This window comes from Haliotis rubra, unplaced genomic scaffold (genome assembly GCF_003918875.1).
Source record: "Haliotis rubra isolate DU_JTF1 unplaced genomic scaffold, ASM391887v1 Scf180, whole genome shotgun sequence".
Classification (NCBI taxonomy): Eukaryota; Metazoa; Mollusca; class Gastropoda; order Lepetellida; family Haliotidae; genus Haliotis; species Haliotis rubra.
The window spans coordinates 298,241-314,490 of NW_025765781.1; the positions used below are offsets into that span (position 1 = coordinate 298,241).

Here is a 16,250-nt window from a genome sequence, read left to right on the forward strand (position 1 = left end):
GCTTATAGACCACTGCGATACCATGCCGCAGTGAAGCATAAATACCCCACTCAGACACATTATACTGACTCCGAGCCGACCAGTCTTTGTTGTATTAATACCGAGCGCCAGGCAGGGACCAACAAGTACCATATTTTAACGTCTTTTGGTATGACACGGTCGAGGATCGAACCCGCGACCTCCCGCTCTCCGGGCGGACGCTCTAACCACTACATCACAGAGGCGGTCCGATTGGGGATTAAGTGATTGTATCACTTGTGGTTGTGTCAAAGAACGTGATTTGGGGTGACAGTGAAGAGTGCTGTGATATTGCGTGTGTTGTGACTAATGATATTGTCAATGAATATGAAGCTCAAGTCACACATCATTGAGACTGTAACATGTGGACAATGACTGACACATATCAAGACATTAGGCCTGCGCTACTTCCGGTACTAAGCTGGTTCCCGGTTCCCTTGCGATATGCGAGACCATTCGTGACCCACTCGTGTTATTCCGGGACAAGCCGAATAGCGGTTACGGAAAGGGGCGAGTGGTGACGAATGATGCGAGACTTCCGATATGCGAGACGGGGCCCAGCTTACTTCTGGTACCAGAGTTCCGGTGACAAGCGTATATTCAAGAACCAGTTCTGTTTCCTAATTGCACGACCGCCAAATATGACTTTACTAGACAGGACCAAGTCTACAACCATGGCTGTCACAGCTGTTGACAGTCGCAATAATTTGGGGATTGTTAGATCGGAAATGTGTTATTCCTGCAAGGATGATCGGTTCCTTACTGTCAGCCGACAACCATGAGACCATTCGGAAAGGTATGAAACGTTGTTTGTCACCGGACGCACGATGGAGATGGAATTGACATGACATAGTTCATAATGCTAACTTCAGCAGTATTATAACCATTCTTCTATCTATGTACACACGATGAACAAGTCATCGGTCGACTCTTCAAGGATAGTAGACAAACATACCCAAATCCGCAACCGACTGTTATCAAATGATGGACGTGGGGGCCTAAACCACAACACGTGACATTTCCTTCACTATTGACTGCATACCGTTACACTAGTCACGTGACACGCAGTCATGGGATATATTCTCTTTATCTGTCGGATACAGTAGTGTGTACAGGCAGTGGATAATATTGATTGTAACATGTAAATCACTGTTATTCTAATCACAATAATACAACCCCTTTCACCAACAAACATGAAGGTATCGTGTGTCGTTCTTCTACTTGCCCTTACTTCCTCCTCCCTCGGAGCGCCTCGGGACAACTTGCTGAGGAGATGGGAGGAGTGGAAAGTGAAGTACGGGAGGAGATACAGCGGTCTGGAGGTGGGAAGGGGGGCAAGGCAACCTGGATCAAGAAAATGCTTACAACAGCAATGTAGGTGCTCACGTTTCCTTTGAGATGAACTTGGCCCCGTTTCACAAAGCTATCGTAGCGGTACGACTGTCGTAAGTCAATGTTACGGTATAGAAGATAGCTTTGTGATACGGGGCCCTGGTTTGCCGACAGGAGTAAGGATTTCCATAAAACGTATTGTGTCGAAGGTTGCTAATTTTCATAGGACCCGAACACTAAACTGAATCCGATTTATTTTCTTTAATGTTTAACTGATAACTATATAAAACAATTGATTTTCATTTTTTCTCCCAATATCAAAATATTTATTCGTGCATATATAAATCGAATGCTTACTTAATCTGTGTTAGCGTATCTGTACATGCATATAGTCATAAACTGATATGTCGAATTCACGGCTGTCTCGAATTAAAACCTTGGTCGCTGCATATGCGTGCGTGCGTGCACGCGCATCTGCGTCGATGCTTGCGTAGCAGGGCGTGGACTCATCCCACAGAAGATATCCTTACCTTGTCAGCTTGCTGACGGGGTTAACCTATTTGGTCATGTGGACAAGGCGTCAGACTTCGGATCAGAGGGTCCGTGGTTCGAATCCCATGACGGGACTCGGAAATTGTATGACCGCTGCACTTGCACTGTTGGGTTTTCAACTGGACACCCTACTCCGACACGAATATATTACCTGGTCCTTGTTTTACACTCACTGTTGTCAGACAGTCTGGACGTCAGCTTTTCAACACAAATCTACATCCCCCCTTGGCTAACATTCTCCATGACAACGACGTACCGCAAACTCGTCCAAAGACGTTCGACTGGAGAAGGAAAGGAGTTATCTCCCCTGTGACCAACATAGACGCATTTGGCAATAGTTTCGCCATAGTCGCTAGAGGTACCTGTGTTTCTTAATCCATTGATAGACCTGATTTCCGTTCATTTAAATGATAGGATACCTTGTCAGTAGTCATGAGTGAGTTAGTTGGGTTTGACGCCTTTTTGAACTGTTACAATATTCCATCCATATCACGGCGCCATCTTGGGAGAAAAGCCTGAAGTTGTGCAAGTCTTAAGGTTGGTTTGTTGTTTAACGCTGCATTCAGCAGTACTCCAGCTTTATTTAGGAAGTGTGTAATTAATCGAGTCTGGACCAGACAATCCAGTGATCAACAACATTAGAAACGATCTGCGCATCTGGGATACGATGACGTGCGCTTTGAGTATGTCACGGACATGGATATATGCGCTATATATATATATAGTCTATTATTATTTTTATTTAACTAAACAACGTTAGATCCACTTCTTGAATTGATTAACACCAGGTAACTCGCATCCTTAGTTCCTATGCGCCACAAGGGTGTGAGTGAATTTGGTTGAACATAAAGCCGCTTTGACGAGTATTCCAGTTATACCACAACGTTCATTGCTGACACAATTGGATTACCTTTTGGCAACGTTAACATAATCGTCTTACTTTACAGGTACATTTTTAGGTGTTTCTTCCTGAACAGGTTGTGTCGCGAGCTTCCAAGCCATTAAGACTGGTTTCTTGCTGGGATTGAGCGCATGGGAGATTGTGGACTGCTGTCGGTCATTGGAAGATGGGGTCTTTGACTGCATACACAACATCGGCGGCCTCTGCGGCGCGACGACTTACCCTCTTTACACAGGGCAATGCAAAAACAACTCGTGCCAAGCGGTAGCTACGGTAAGGCCAAGGTCAAATACGCCAAAAACCGCCATTGCAAATTTCCTTTTCCAGTTCTATTTGGCCAATAGGACGGCGATATCTCTCGTGCAAAGTAAGCCTAAATGAAGAAGGTGACCATCCAGGTGGGAAGATTCATAATTTTCTTAAATATTGACTAATCATTACTGAATGTAAAACACACTTAGAGGTTATTGAGAATGTTAAACCATACGGTGCATCTGAAAACAAATGTTTGTTTGCTTGAATGGAAACTCTAACTACGTAATGGCGATCTGTAGATAGTTAAATTTCGACCAGACAATCCAGTGATTATCAACGTCTTGAGCAACGCATTTGGGGTGCGATGTGATGTGATGCGTTGCAAGTGAGTGAGTTCGGTGTTACACCTCTTTTAGCAATATTCCAGCAATATCACGGAGGAGTCCAGGAATGGGCTTCACACATCGTGCCCATGTGGGGAATAGAACCCGGGTCTTCGGTGTGATGAGCGGACGCTTTAACCATTAGGCTACCCCACCTCGATGCCATAGGATGACGTGCGTCACAAAGCCTCTCCGTTAGTCTGACACTGATATCCAGAGTGGTATGAGAATAGATATTTGGATGGTTTGAAAAGTTTGATCCGTTGGGGTTGACAAGATTTCCGCTTTCCCGGACCAAGATGCTTTATTTAAACATTTGGAGACTCATCACTGAATGGGTACCCGGTAGGATTAGATGAGTGCTCATGTTGTAACTCCCTCCTGACCACTGTTTCCGTTGTAATTTCAATTGGACTTTTCAAGGGAAATGTTCTATGTGCTTCATATTTTTTTTTTATTGTTATTATAATTATTGTTAAGGTTATGTTGGACAAATACGCTATTAGTCATGTATTCGTTAATAGACTGATGTTGTGGATACTCTCTACAGGTCCGGGGAGGGAAGGCCGTGCAAGCTGGTAATGTACACCGAATGGAACAGGCATTGCTGAAGCGCCCCCTGGCGGTACTCATGGACGCCAGCAAAGCTTCGTTCGGGCGATACCAAAGTGGCATCTACAACGACACCGACTGCAACAAGACTGTCATAAACCACGCCATGCAAGTGGTGGGGTACGGGGAGGAAGACGGACAAGAGTTTTGGATTTGCAAAAACACCTGGGGTACGTTCAGAACGTTTGGGGTAAATGTGATCAACCCTATAGTCCATCGCTTTAGGATTGTCTCAAATGTAATGGACCGATGAATTGGCGTGTAAACATTGTGGGTACTCGAAAAAAGTAATAAACATAACATGAAACACTGATCATATTTGTTACGAGGGAGGACCGCAGAGAAAGGTACAGCCAGGAGTTCGAGAAAGGATGGAGACGGCGCAGCACAGGTTAATGAATCAATAACTTTGTCGGCACTTATGCACGTGCTTCTCTAACACCTGGCTGTCCCATTCTCTGCACTCCTCCCTCGTAACAAATAGTGAACTGTGTCAATATTTTAATGATAGTTTGTTAAACAACTTTTTAATTTAGGACATAAATTCTGCAAACAAATCACAGAGTTGGTCTGATGTTTTCATTATGATCAGTGTTTCATTGAGTATTATATGTTTATTAGTTTTCAAGTTAGATTGCAATTCATCGGTCCGCTTTTGAGCCAAAGGGACTATAGTTTTGAAGCAGTGACCGAAAACAACTTCCTGGGTTATTAAAACAAAATACCCACAGAAATCAGAACGTATTTGAGTGAATTGGTTTGTCCGTAATTTGTTTCAGTTGCTTATGTTTAACGTCGATTATTAACTGACTGAGATGCATCTCTGTAATACGGTCACAATGATCCTAATCCGTTATCGGATCTTGTTCCAGGTCCAAAATGGGGAGAGGATGGCTACGTTCGTATGAAGAAGGGATTAGACATTTGCGGCATTGAATCCCACGTTAGTTACCCATACTGACACGAGATGGATGAACCACAATGTTGTGTGGAGCGAAACACAGCTGTGTTTATAACCAACACGCTTATTACGAAATGACGGTTATAATGAACTGTGTTGTTTTTGTCCCGTCCACTATATTTTAGTCTCGATGTGTATGACGAACTACGGTTATAACGAACTAGTTTCCCCCGGCCAGTCGGTGAGTTTAGTGTCGATGCGTATAACGAACTATTGTTATTGCGAAATAAAACAAATTTCCCTGACTTCGTTATAACCCTAGTATACTATGTCCACGTTGATATATTGCCGAGGGCAATAAATAAAGTTCCTAATGTATGGCTGGGGGTGGGGTTGATGATGATTTTATTATTATTTTATTTATTTATTTATTTTCATTTTTTATTTTATTATTTATTTATTTTTTAATTTTTATTTTATTTTATTTTATTTTATTTATTTTATTTTATTTTATTTATTTTTTTGGGGAGATTTTTGTGAAATATTTTTTTTTTTTGGAGATTTTTTGTGAAATATCATGAAAGGTTCCTAAACAATTTATCGACCTCGTGTTATACTGTTGAAGACTTCCATGATGTTTTACTTGTCTGAACGGCCACATATCCACACGCAATATCAACCGCTTATACTGTAGTGAAAAATAAACTGCCTAGTTAAATACAGAACATACTCATGTTTCATCCTGGCTTAAAAACGACCATGGACATATATCTGATATGGTCTTCATACTTGAGTTTTTCATCTGGGGTGTGAAGTATTTTGGAGACTACTGTGAGTCTCGTGGTGTTTTGATGACCTGTGTAGCTTTGTGGTCAAATCCAATAGTGTCTTTCAACTTTAATTACACAATAATACGTAGTGGGGGGAGTAACCTACTGTTTGAAATGTCAGCGCGTACATATGTCGACAGGGTAACCAGCTCAGAATACGGTGACGAAGACAAAATACGTTGGGTCTAAACTTCTTTAGCTGGCTATACAAAACATGACAGAGGAATCAGTTACAGATAACGTTTTGGGTCACTGGGTATTTTAATTTTCCTTTGAGTAACCAATAAATTGTATACTCACCTAACTCAAACTCAGTTGGGTATTTTGCCATTTTCTATTTGTTGTAAAAATATAATAAAGTTTAAATGTTAGTGTTTATTATTTATATTAGATCTGTAATATGAGAAACAATGAGAAAAACTGCAAGTTGTCAAGTTCATGTCCTGAAATAGAACCTCTCAGTATACCTCAGTTATTTTATCTATCCACCCTTACAGCAATGATTTGATATTTTTGTGTGTACGCATGTAAGATCACATTTATTGAGTACTAACAAAAATTCAAGCGTACTCGTACACAATAGACTATTTGGAATTGAGTTTTCACGTAAATATTTGCGTAATTTACGCAGACACGCAGCTTATCTGTACCTCTGTGAATACACGAGACCGCAAAGGGCTGGATTGCCGGCTCAGACATGAGTGAGCGGAGGGGAGCGGAGTTCCAGCTCAACCCCAGGGCGTTTCCTACGAGCGGCATTATCCTGCTCGCGGTCGTCCCTACGGGCAGTCGGAATACCGGACTGGTAGATATAGATATGAACATACACAACAATGGACAGACAAAGAGCTAACAATGGACAGAAAAAAAATAGCTCTCCCTTGGGCTAGTTGATGTGATGGCAGACACGACCAATTGGGGTCGTAAATGTCATACACAGTAATTACTGAACTCAGAGACCATATAATAGATTATTATATAATAGATTATTTTATGGTCTCTGCTGAGACAGGGTTGACTGTTCAGTGCGGCCGTGATAAGGAAATTTCAATATTCCCTATTCCTGGTAAAGCGAAAAACCAAAATTGTGCTAGAAGTGTCGCGGAAGCGAATTGCTATGTAAACATCGGATTACCGTGCTTCAGATTAGCGCGCGACCCCAATACTCCTTCTCTGAGCCGCTTAACTGAGATGAAGTTTTAGTTGTTTCAAGTTTCAGCACGTACGTGACCCTACTAAACTATACTTTTATTAATTCATGTAATGAATTATGATCATTGTTAAAGAACCTTAATGTACCTGGCCGAATTTGTCAAAGTTCCGTCAACTTTTTTCAAGGAAAATATCTACTCTTAAAATGTATCCAAGTTCATTAAGATTGTTTGTAAACATTATGATTGATGTATCACTTAGTCATCTTGTTGTACATTTTGTATGTACTCCTTTGTTATACTCATGTACCACCGATATCTGTTTTCCCGCGTGAGCGGGCATCTCACAGTGAACTACCTGAGGGAAGATGATCTATCATAAATTGTAACTATGTAGTGTGAATAACGAATTGCGTGCTTTTGAATTTAGTGCTTTGACATTTTCTGTTTTTAAATAACAATGTCATGAATAAATATGTTTAAATATAAAACTCATTTAAATTGTTTATGAATGCAGACTTTTTCTCGTCACTATATGGCTGGAATAATGCCGATGTGACCTAAAGCCCAACTCAACCTTCCTGGCACTCCACGACCAAGCATAAGTAGTAGCGTTTATTATCCCATCAAAGGCTAGAAATCTCCTGATTCCTATTGATTGTTTGTGTAAATGTTTTGACTGCATGATCCTACCAATCATGTTATATGGTTGCGAGGTGTGGGGACATTCAAATCTATACATTTTAGAAAAAATATTCACAGGCTATTCATGAAATCTGTCCTGAAACTATGCAAGAGTACACCATCCTAAATGCTCTACGAAGAGATTGGACAATTCCTATCTCTGTATATATCAAAAAGTGAATAATTTCAGTTTCGTTTAAACTTGCTACTAATGTGCATCAAAATAAAATGTCAGTTATAATTCACACTGTTTATAACAAATGCTAGAAAATAATATGCTTCACCATGGCTTGCAAATGTTAAACGTATTTATTTATTTATTGGATTTCTACATGACTACTGTATCAGACGACTACTCACATTTCTTTGTTTTTCTTGTGTATTGCGAGTCCCGGGAACGCTAAATTCAGTGTTCACTGTAGCTTGACCGTTCCCGCGAAAGAGACACCTAAATCGAGGTGGTTTAATTTGGTCCAGATTTCGCTTCCCCGGGCCATGCAGATTAGCGTCATATCAATAATTACAATTACTCACATGGCTTGGCTACATACTTTTTGCTTTTTCGAAATATTTGGTCGACAACCTGCAAGACTCATTCTTTGAAGAAATCTAGCTGTCCATATTTGTCATCGCTCACTCTGAGAGAATGGATTCGACTCTCAGATTTGATTCAATCCCAAAATGTCAGAACTTTTACTTTAAACAGTAATCCTAAACATAACATTTGTTGTGGTATAATTACTTTGATTTCTTATAAAACTGTAGCATTCTTCGGGTCTAATTTCGACCATGATTGATACATCTCTCCACATGCAGTGACATACCTCTATAACGAACACTCTTATGACGAACTGACTTATTGCGAAAAGTTTCCTTTTTACGGTTAACACGAACTACACCTGTTAGTCCTTTTTCAGTTTGTTATACCATTAGTTTACAGTTTTGATATTTGAGGCGGATCTGTAAAGACTTGATGTCGAGGACGGCGTATTTACCACATCCTACTGCATCAATATCGACAATGACGTCAACGTCTTCCCTAATTTGGTTAAAGGCACTATATCACACCACACTTCTCTAATAAGTATGCATTTCTCTCAGTAATACTATCAGTTGTAAGGGATACAAAGTCTTTTATTGCAACAATAGAAAGCCAAAGTGAGTGCATATGCCCAAATATATATAATATAGGCCAAAATATTGTCGAATATATGTGAAATTGTGCCTTTAAAGGTGAACGGAAGCTATCAAGATGGGAGCGATCAAGATGGGATCAGATGCACATGTCAGACTGATTCAGCCCCCTCTTGTATGCTTGTGTAGAAGTGCTGTGGGATTTCATGAAACTGTCTGGATTAACAAATGTCCAGATTAGAGAATGGCTGTTTTCAATATGAGATGTTCCTCAACGATCGTCCTATTAGCGGGGTTTCTGATTTAATGAACCCCTAACAATGCGTGTTACGGAAAAATAGAAACATTGTTCTTATTTAACTTCGCCTGAGTTCTGTCAAGAGATGAACTTGATGTGTAATATCGTTTATACAAGGTGGATAACATAGTGCCTCTAAATATCTATAAATAAAGGTCAACAGCGAAATTTCAAACGTAACAGGTTATATTTGGGATTACACTTTCTATATATATTGGCGGAAATGTGGTTTCTTTTTGAAAATTTCTATGACACCGGGATCGGTACAGAGTGAAATATGTATGTCATCACTGTAAGTGTACAGCTGAAATATAACCCACCCACGTTGATGCTAGCAGAGACCATATAATAGATTATATGGTCTCTGATGCTAGAAACATACGCATTGTGAAAGGTGGCAAACGTAAGAAAAAAATAGTGACGTGAATAAGATGTTCACACAGGTAAATTCGGGCACCTACCTGTCATCACTCTTTCCGCACCCCTCCTTCTGCAAGTCTCCCCGTCGCTGGAGACATTCCGTGGGGGAGGTACGGGCGCTCTACCGCCTCGTTCAGGTACCTGCGCATATCATTCTGCGCATAGCTCAGTCTGCGCGCGCAGAACACAGCAGTGTGGTTACCTGGATGTAAAAGAAATGATTTTGGGTTTACATAATGTACACACAAGCTATTTGCATGATCTTTCATATATATATGCAAAAATGCATACTTATATTACAAACAGTGGATTATTAGGCGCACACTGCAAATGTGTCTGTGGGTTTATGATAGACTGTTTAAGTTAACAACCGATAAAATCACTAACTATCTAGATTATACTTAATATACTCAACAAAAAGTTAAGGGCCACTCCAATTTTCAATATTAAAGTGAGTGAGTGAGTTCAGTTTTACTCCGCACTCAGCAATATTTCAGCTATATGGCGGCGGTCTGTAAATAATCGAGTCTGGACGATAAAATCCAGTGATCAACAGCATGAGCATCGATCTGCACAATTGGGAACCGATGACGTGTCAACTCAGTCAGCGAGCCTGGCCACCCGATCCCGTTAGTCGCCTCTTACGACAAGCATAGTCGCCTTTTGTGGCAAGCATGGGTTGCTGAAGACCTATTCCACCCCGGATCTTCACGGGTCATCAGTATTAAAGTGTTTAATAGTTCATATTATGTTCCATATAATACATAAATATTGAATATTGGGGTGGTCCTTAACTTTTGTTGTTGAGTATATGTATAAGACAAAATATATCAAATAACGAGGCTAAATGTTTCTAACCTTAGTAAGAAGAAGAACGATTACAGTCAAGCAGTTTACTGTCGGTGGTGTTGTGTACTGACCAGTGAAGATGCTTGACCTCTATAGTAATCGCCCAAAGTTTTCACCTTGAGTGATACCTTACTGAATGAATTGTACATGATCTGGATGTAAATCGTGACCGACGATACGTCACTGATGAGTTATTACATAAGTATAGCTTGTATGACGATGCTACTGAGACCGCTATTACAGAATTTCACAGAGGGATAGGTTTGATGGATGTGTGCATGTTACGTCACTATAGCCTGCTGTGTGGCTGTCAATGTTCAATCCGACACATAAACGTCTACTGTCAGATTTGCTTGTAAATAGGTAGGTAATGAAGCTGTGTGAATATTTCAATTCCAGTTAGGTTTATGTAATAATTATATCGGAGAAATTATTTATAGACAATAATGGAAGTATAATAAATGCATTTTACAGTTTGAATCGTACTATGGACTGACATGTAAGTAGAAATGTCTTATGTGAATGTTTGGGTTTTTTCTTATTTTTTTGCTTTTTAATTCCAAATTGTTCACTATATGAATGGTTGTACATATCTTTCCACTGATTATTCAAAATGAGGCCCGAAAATAATCAATGTATACAGGTTATTGATGTATGTTTTGTTGTGTGCTTTGCAAGTCATGATCATATGGCTTATTCGACGGATTTACTCCTGTCAGTGATTCCACGCCCAAACCACTACCGAGTGGTTTCTACAGAGCGATCTCAGCGCCAAGGTGATCGTAACTCCCATACTTCAACATAGACTTACGACAGTTGTGGCGGTAAGATTTTGCACAACGAACCCCAGAGCTGCCCCCACCCCCACCCCCCAAAAAATAAATAAAACAAAATAATAAAAACCAAAAAATGGTCGTTCTGTCTAACGTTAACGGCACGAACACGCAAAACTTCCGGTGTTCCTGTCAAGTAACGCCATTGTGAATGATACGGCCTTGTGCGTCAGCCCCTTGGTCGACCAGATCAGCGTCTGTCATCAATGTTAGACGATATCGTGTTTATAATCTGCTAAATTAGTGCTATTTACTGACTGTGGAACGTTAAGAGCTCTTGCTCTTGTTCAAACATCCAACATGCCAAATGCACGTGGCTGTTCCTGACGTTACAGGCGCCGCATGTTGAAAAAGCGTTGAGCTGAGTTTGAACCAATATCCAAATAAATTTCAGTTGCTTTTTTATCACTGAAATGTACAGCTGACACGTTTTAATGTAGATTTAGAATTGTACCGAAAATCGGCATGTTTGCACGAAATTCACAACAGGGTGTGAATCTAATAATTAGTTACTAATCCATATACAACCATACAGCTTGGTTCTCAAATAAGGTCGACCCGTGAAGGTCCGGGTTACAATATTGATCTTCAGCAACCCATCCTTGTCGTAAGAGGCGACTAACGGGACCGGGTGGTCAGGCTCGCTGACTAGGTTGACACATGTCATCGGTTCCTAATGGCACAGATCGATGCTCATGTTGTTGATCACTGGGTTTTCTGGTCCAGATTCGATTATTAACAGACCGCCGCCATATAGCTGGAATGTTGCTGAGTGCGGCGTAAAACTAAACTCACTCAAATAATCAACGAGGAGAGTTCTATGGATATACAACTTTTGTTCTTACAACGCTCATATTAAAGAAGCTCTATATCCATAGAACTCTCCTCGTTGTTCATCACACCAACTTCTAAATGCCACTCAAACAAGTCACTCAAATAATGTCACCGTAATGGAATATCCCCTGCTCTTTGATTGGTTAGTTTAGTTATGACAACGAGAACCTGATTACACATCCCAAACGACACAAACTCCCTGGCTGAAGAGAGAACTATGAAAATATTCAAAGAAAATAGAAAATATTCACAGGGAACAGTGATTCGAACCCATGGTCATCTCCACAGCCAATAGCGGCGTCCGAGATGGACTAACGTTGCCCCAATATGATAGCTTTAGGCAGTGTGCGAAATAGCCACTGGTCCGCCAGCCCGTGGCTAGTACAAATCCATTCTGGCCAGTAAATCTCCAGTCACTGGCCCGACTGGCTAGTGACTTTTCATTTGGTAAATATACTCCCAAACAAAAGTTTAGACACACTAGTGTAAATGTAGCCATTTACTTAAGTCAACTGTTCTAAAATATATTTTGCAAAACTTTCCAGACTGTGTAAAGGTACTGTTTGCACATTAACTGATGTATTGCAAAACACATTTGTAACGTTGAAAAGATTGTCACGAGTTGAGAGGTGAGGGGAGGTGAAATTGGGTTTATCGTCGTGCTTGAGAATATTTCGCTCATATGACGACGTGCATGCGTGTGTATGTGCAGCTGCTTGTACTAGCCCAGACTTAAGCTGGTTTTATAGTGCTAGCCCACTGAGATACCATGCCGCAGTGAAGCATGAATACCCCACTCAGACACATTATACTGACTCCGAGCCGACCAGTCCTTGTTGTACCCATTAAAGCCGAGCGCCAGGCAGGGACCAACAAGTACCATATTTTAACGTCTTTTGGTATGACGCGGTCGGGGATTGAAGCCGCGACCTTCCGCTCTCCGGGCGGACGCTCTAACCACTACACCATGGAGGCGGTTTCTGAATGAGACCAGGTTCCCGATCCACTAAGAGTTCGAAACGTTACGACCTATCGTAACTATACTTTACCATTGGCTTACGAATGGCATAGTTCTACGAACGTTTAGCGTATAGTGTCCCTGGCTTTGTTTTACGTGAGCCTATTCTTGGAGTTGTTGCTCAATATTACCACAACCATTATCAGTAGTGAGTGAGTCGGTTTTACGGGCTTTTGGCAACCTTTCGGCAATATGACTTCACGACACCAAAAATCGAACTCGGGCCTTCGGCGTGGTACGTGAACGCTTTAACCAGTAGACTACCCCAACACCATTAAAACAATCATTGTTGAGTTTACCAAGGTATAATTACTATATTTGTAACAGTCACACTGACCTCACCAGTTGACGCAAGAAACGCTAGGTTTAATGATGAATAGCTCAGTAATGGCAGTGTTTGGCAAGGTTTGGTAGATGTTTCGCAAAGACCAATTTAAATATTTTAATCATGAAGCTTTTTCAAACAATAACTTGCATACATTAATTATTTTCGGCGTCATTTAGAGTGAGTTAAGTTTAGTTTTACGTCGCACTCAGCAATATTCCAGCTAAATGGGGGCCATTTTGAGCAATCAGTGGAAAGATACGTACAATCATTCATATAATGAATAATTTGGAATTTAAAAGAAAAAACAAACATTCCCACGAAAAGACATGGGAAGCAAACAGCAAGTCCTCAGACTGTATTACGAATGGTTTGAGGCTATATGTGACTATTAATCTGTAAAGGTTCACAAGAATAAATTCACACAAAGTGAAAGTCAGTTCTCATAAATTGAAATGATATCCAATTTCGCTCAATACGCGTAGCTTCTACTTTGAAATTGACAACGACACAATAACGTGGTCGTGGACGAGTGACGTCGTTTGACGTTATAGCAAAACATTCATATTTTGAATGCAGTACGTTATACATAAGCTTACAAATCTAATTGATATATTGTTATCTCATGCAGATATCAGTAAGAATTTTATTTGCCCGGTTTCCCTTTAGACGCTCAAAAAAAGTATAGTCGCACAGTGCCTTTTTGGTGTACGACAAAAAGCGGATACATTCACTGTTTTTTAACGCACAACAGAGTTTCAGAAAATATTTAATAGTGTCTGTTTTCAAAACCACTAAGTATTTGCTCTTTAATCTACACCATTGGATAGTCTTCTACATCTGTGTAATTTCATAGTCGCGGGCAGGTCCAGAGCTGCGCGAACGCAATTCTCGTGCAACGTTCACTTTTCAGACCTTATAATTGTGCTTCACGAGAGAAAAACGTGTCAGCTGATGCGACCGCACATCCCGTGTCGAGCGAGCATGGAGAAAGCAATACCTTCATGCCATAATGATATAGCGATAGGGGTCAGGAGGTGACAGTGAAGAACATTGATAAATGAGTCGGAAAGAGTTCCTTCCGTTCCCCCAACCCTAAACCTAACTCTAAACCTAACCCTAACCCTAAACCTAACCCTAACTTAAATTTTGGACTTTTAGTCATTTTTTGAGTTCTCTAGTACTTGTTGTGTCAAGTTTTGTTAATAACTTTAGTATATTTATAACTATTATTTGGGATGGGGGAACGGGAGAACTCTTGCCAATGAGTCTAATGCAAATATTTGTGTAAATATGCCACATTAAAGAGAAGCGACATTTCAACGCTTGTATTTTACAACAATGTAAAGTAATCTCTTCTGTAATATATTTCAGTGTTAACAAAACAGAAATACGCAAAACGAAATATTGTCTTTGATTATACATTTTACATGAATGTTTTCAGATGGTGTTGTATATGTTCCTATTAGATTCACAAACCATGGTTGTGGAATAGTTGTATCGATAGAAATTTTGATTAAGATCCTACCTTAGTTTAGGACACTTCGTCTTGAGAGACTGTCACAGCCATCTGAACGTTCATCTGATGTCAGATAGAGGCATCTCGCTGGTAGTCTCGCGTCTCTCGAGAAGCCACGAGACGTTTCGCTCGGTCGGATTTGATGACTCACATATTTCATATGTCTTGTAAAGCGAGTACATTCATTCACCTCGTAGCGACCTTTAACCCCTGGGAAGAGACAGACGCTCTCTGTACAATCTGTACGTTATTTGATAATTTGGTAAGAGTTACGCCCGCTTGAAATGTGTTCTATTTATCAGGATTATTTCGAGGTTTGGGGGTTAGGTTTAGGTTTAGGGTAAGGGTTAGCGTTAGTGTTAATATATTTTAAATAAAAAAACATCTGTTCTTAGGCATAGAATGATGAAAAAACGCGGGTTACGGGCGGAAGTCTTTCCGATAATTTGTAGACAGATGTAGTCGTAGCGATACGGTGGTCAGGTTGCTGACTTGGTTGGTGCACGTCATCGTATCCCACCTGCGTAGAACGAGTCTAACGACGTCAATCATTGGATTGTCTGGTCCAGGCTGAATTATGTACAGCCGTCACATAGCTGGAATATTGCAGAGTGGCGTTAAGCAACAAAAGAACCCCCTAAAATGAGGAATATTTGGGCGTTATAACGAGGAAAGCCATTCTAGTCAAGTCCAATGAATACCTGTACAGGTAATAGTGCTCGGTGTAACGAGATAGGAACTTATACATTCATGAAGTACCGACCTGTGTGTAGATGTACTTGGTGTTGTAGTAAGTGAGTGAGTTCAGTTTTGCGCCGTTCTTTAGCAATATTCCAACAATATATTGGCGGGGGATGTTATAAGGTAAAAATGCATCCCTACAACAATAGAGAATTACACCTGATTCCGTATTTAGATTTGCAGTTAATCTCATGAATGATAACGGTTAGGCACGGAATGGAGTTACGAGTTACTCGGAAATCAAAAGAGACAATTGGATTTGGCCGTAGGCTACGGAAGGTAGAGACCGAATTCGTCGTGAAAGACAGAACAGATTCAAGCTGACATTAAACAATCAACAAATCAGTGTACAGGGATGAGTCACCAATCGGTGCTGCCAAGTATTCTTCCCGTCAGGACACACATGATTTCAAGGTCAGATACAGTTTTAAAGAAACCACAACGATATGTTGGAACATGTGACCAAGATCAGGCTGGATTCGAACCACTTAAAAAGACATACATGTACTAAAGTACTGTCGGAAATAGAAAAAAACTGTTTTTTGGCTGTTACTCTGTATCCCTAAAATTTACACAATTGCAAATAGCATATGTCAAAATAACCCACATCGGCCAAACTAGGCGTTCAGTGGGATGCGTAATAGGATATCCAGAAAAGCA

At 40.5% G+C, this 16,250-nt stretch overlaps 1 protein-coding gene and 1 long non-coding RNA gene across 2 annotated transcripts; one reads left to right on the forward strand and one right to left on the reverse strand.

Moving 5' to 3' along the window:
• The first annotated feature begins 2,883 nt into the window (after nucleotides 1–2,883).
• Nucleotides 2,884–5,284, forward strand: LOC124273419 (procathepsin L-like). Its single transcript, XM_046708680.1, has 3 exons — nucleotides 2,884–3,076; nucleotides 3,992–4,223; nucleotides 4,926–5,284. Exons 2-3 carry the CDS (start codon nucleotides 4,034–4,036, stop codon nucleotides 5,012–5,014), a joined length of 279 nt encoding a protein of 92 aa, XP_046564636.1. The 5' UTR covers nucleotides 2,884–3,076; nucleotides 3,992–4,033; the 3' UTR covers nucleotides 5,015–5,284.
• Nucleotides 5,285–8,732: 3,448 nt separating this feature from the next.
• LOC124273420 lies at nucleotides 8,733–14,928 on the reverse strand. Its single transcript, XR_006897648.1, has 3 exons — nucleotides 14,859–14,928; nucleotides 9,513–9,673; nucleotides 8,733–8,969 (listed from the first exon to the last, which is right to left on the reverse strand). It is a non-coding gene; the product is annotated as an uncharacterized LOC124273420 (long non-coding RNA).
• Nucleotides 14,929–16,250: the final 1,322 nt, after the last annotated feature.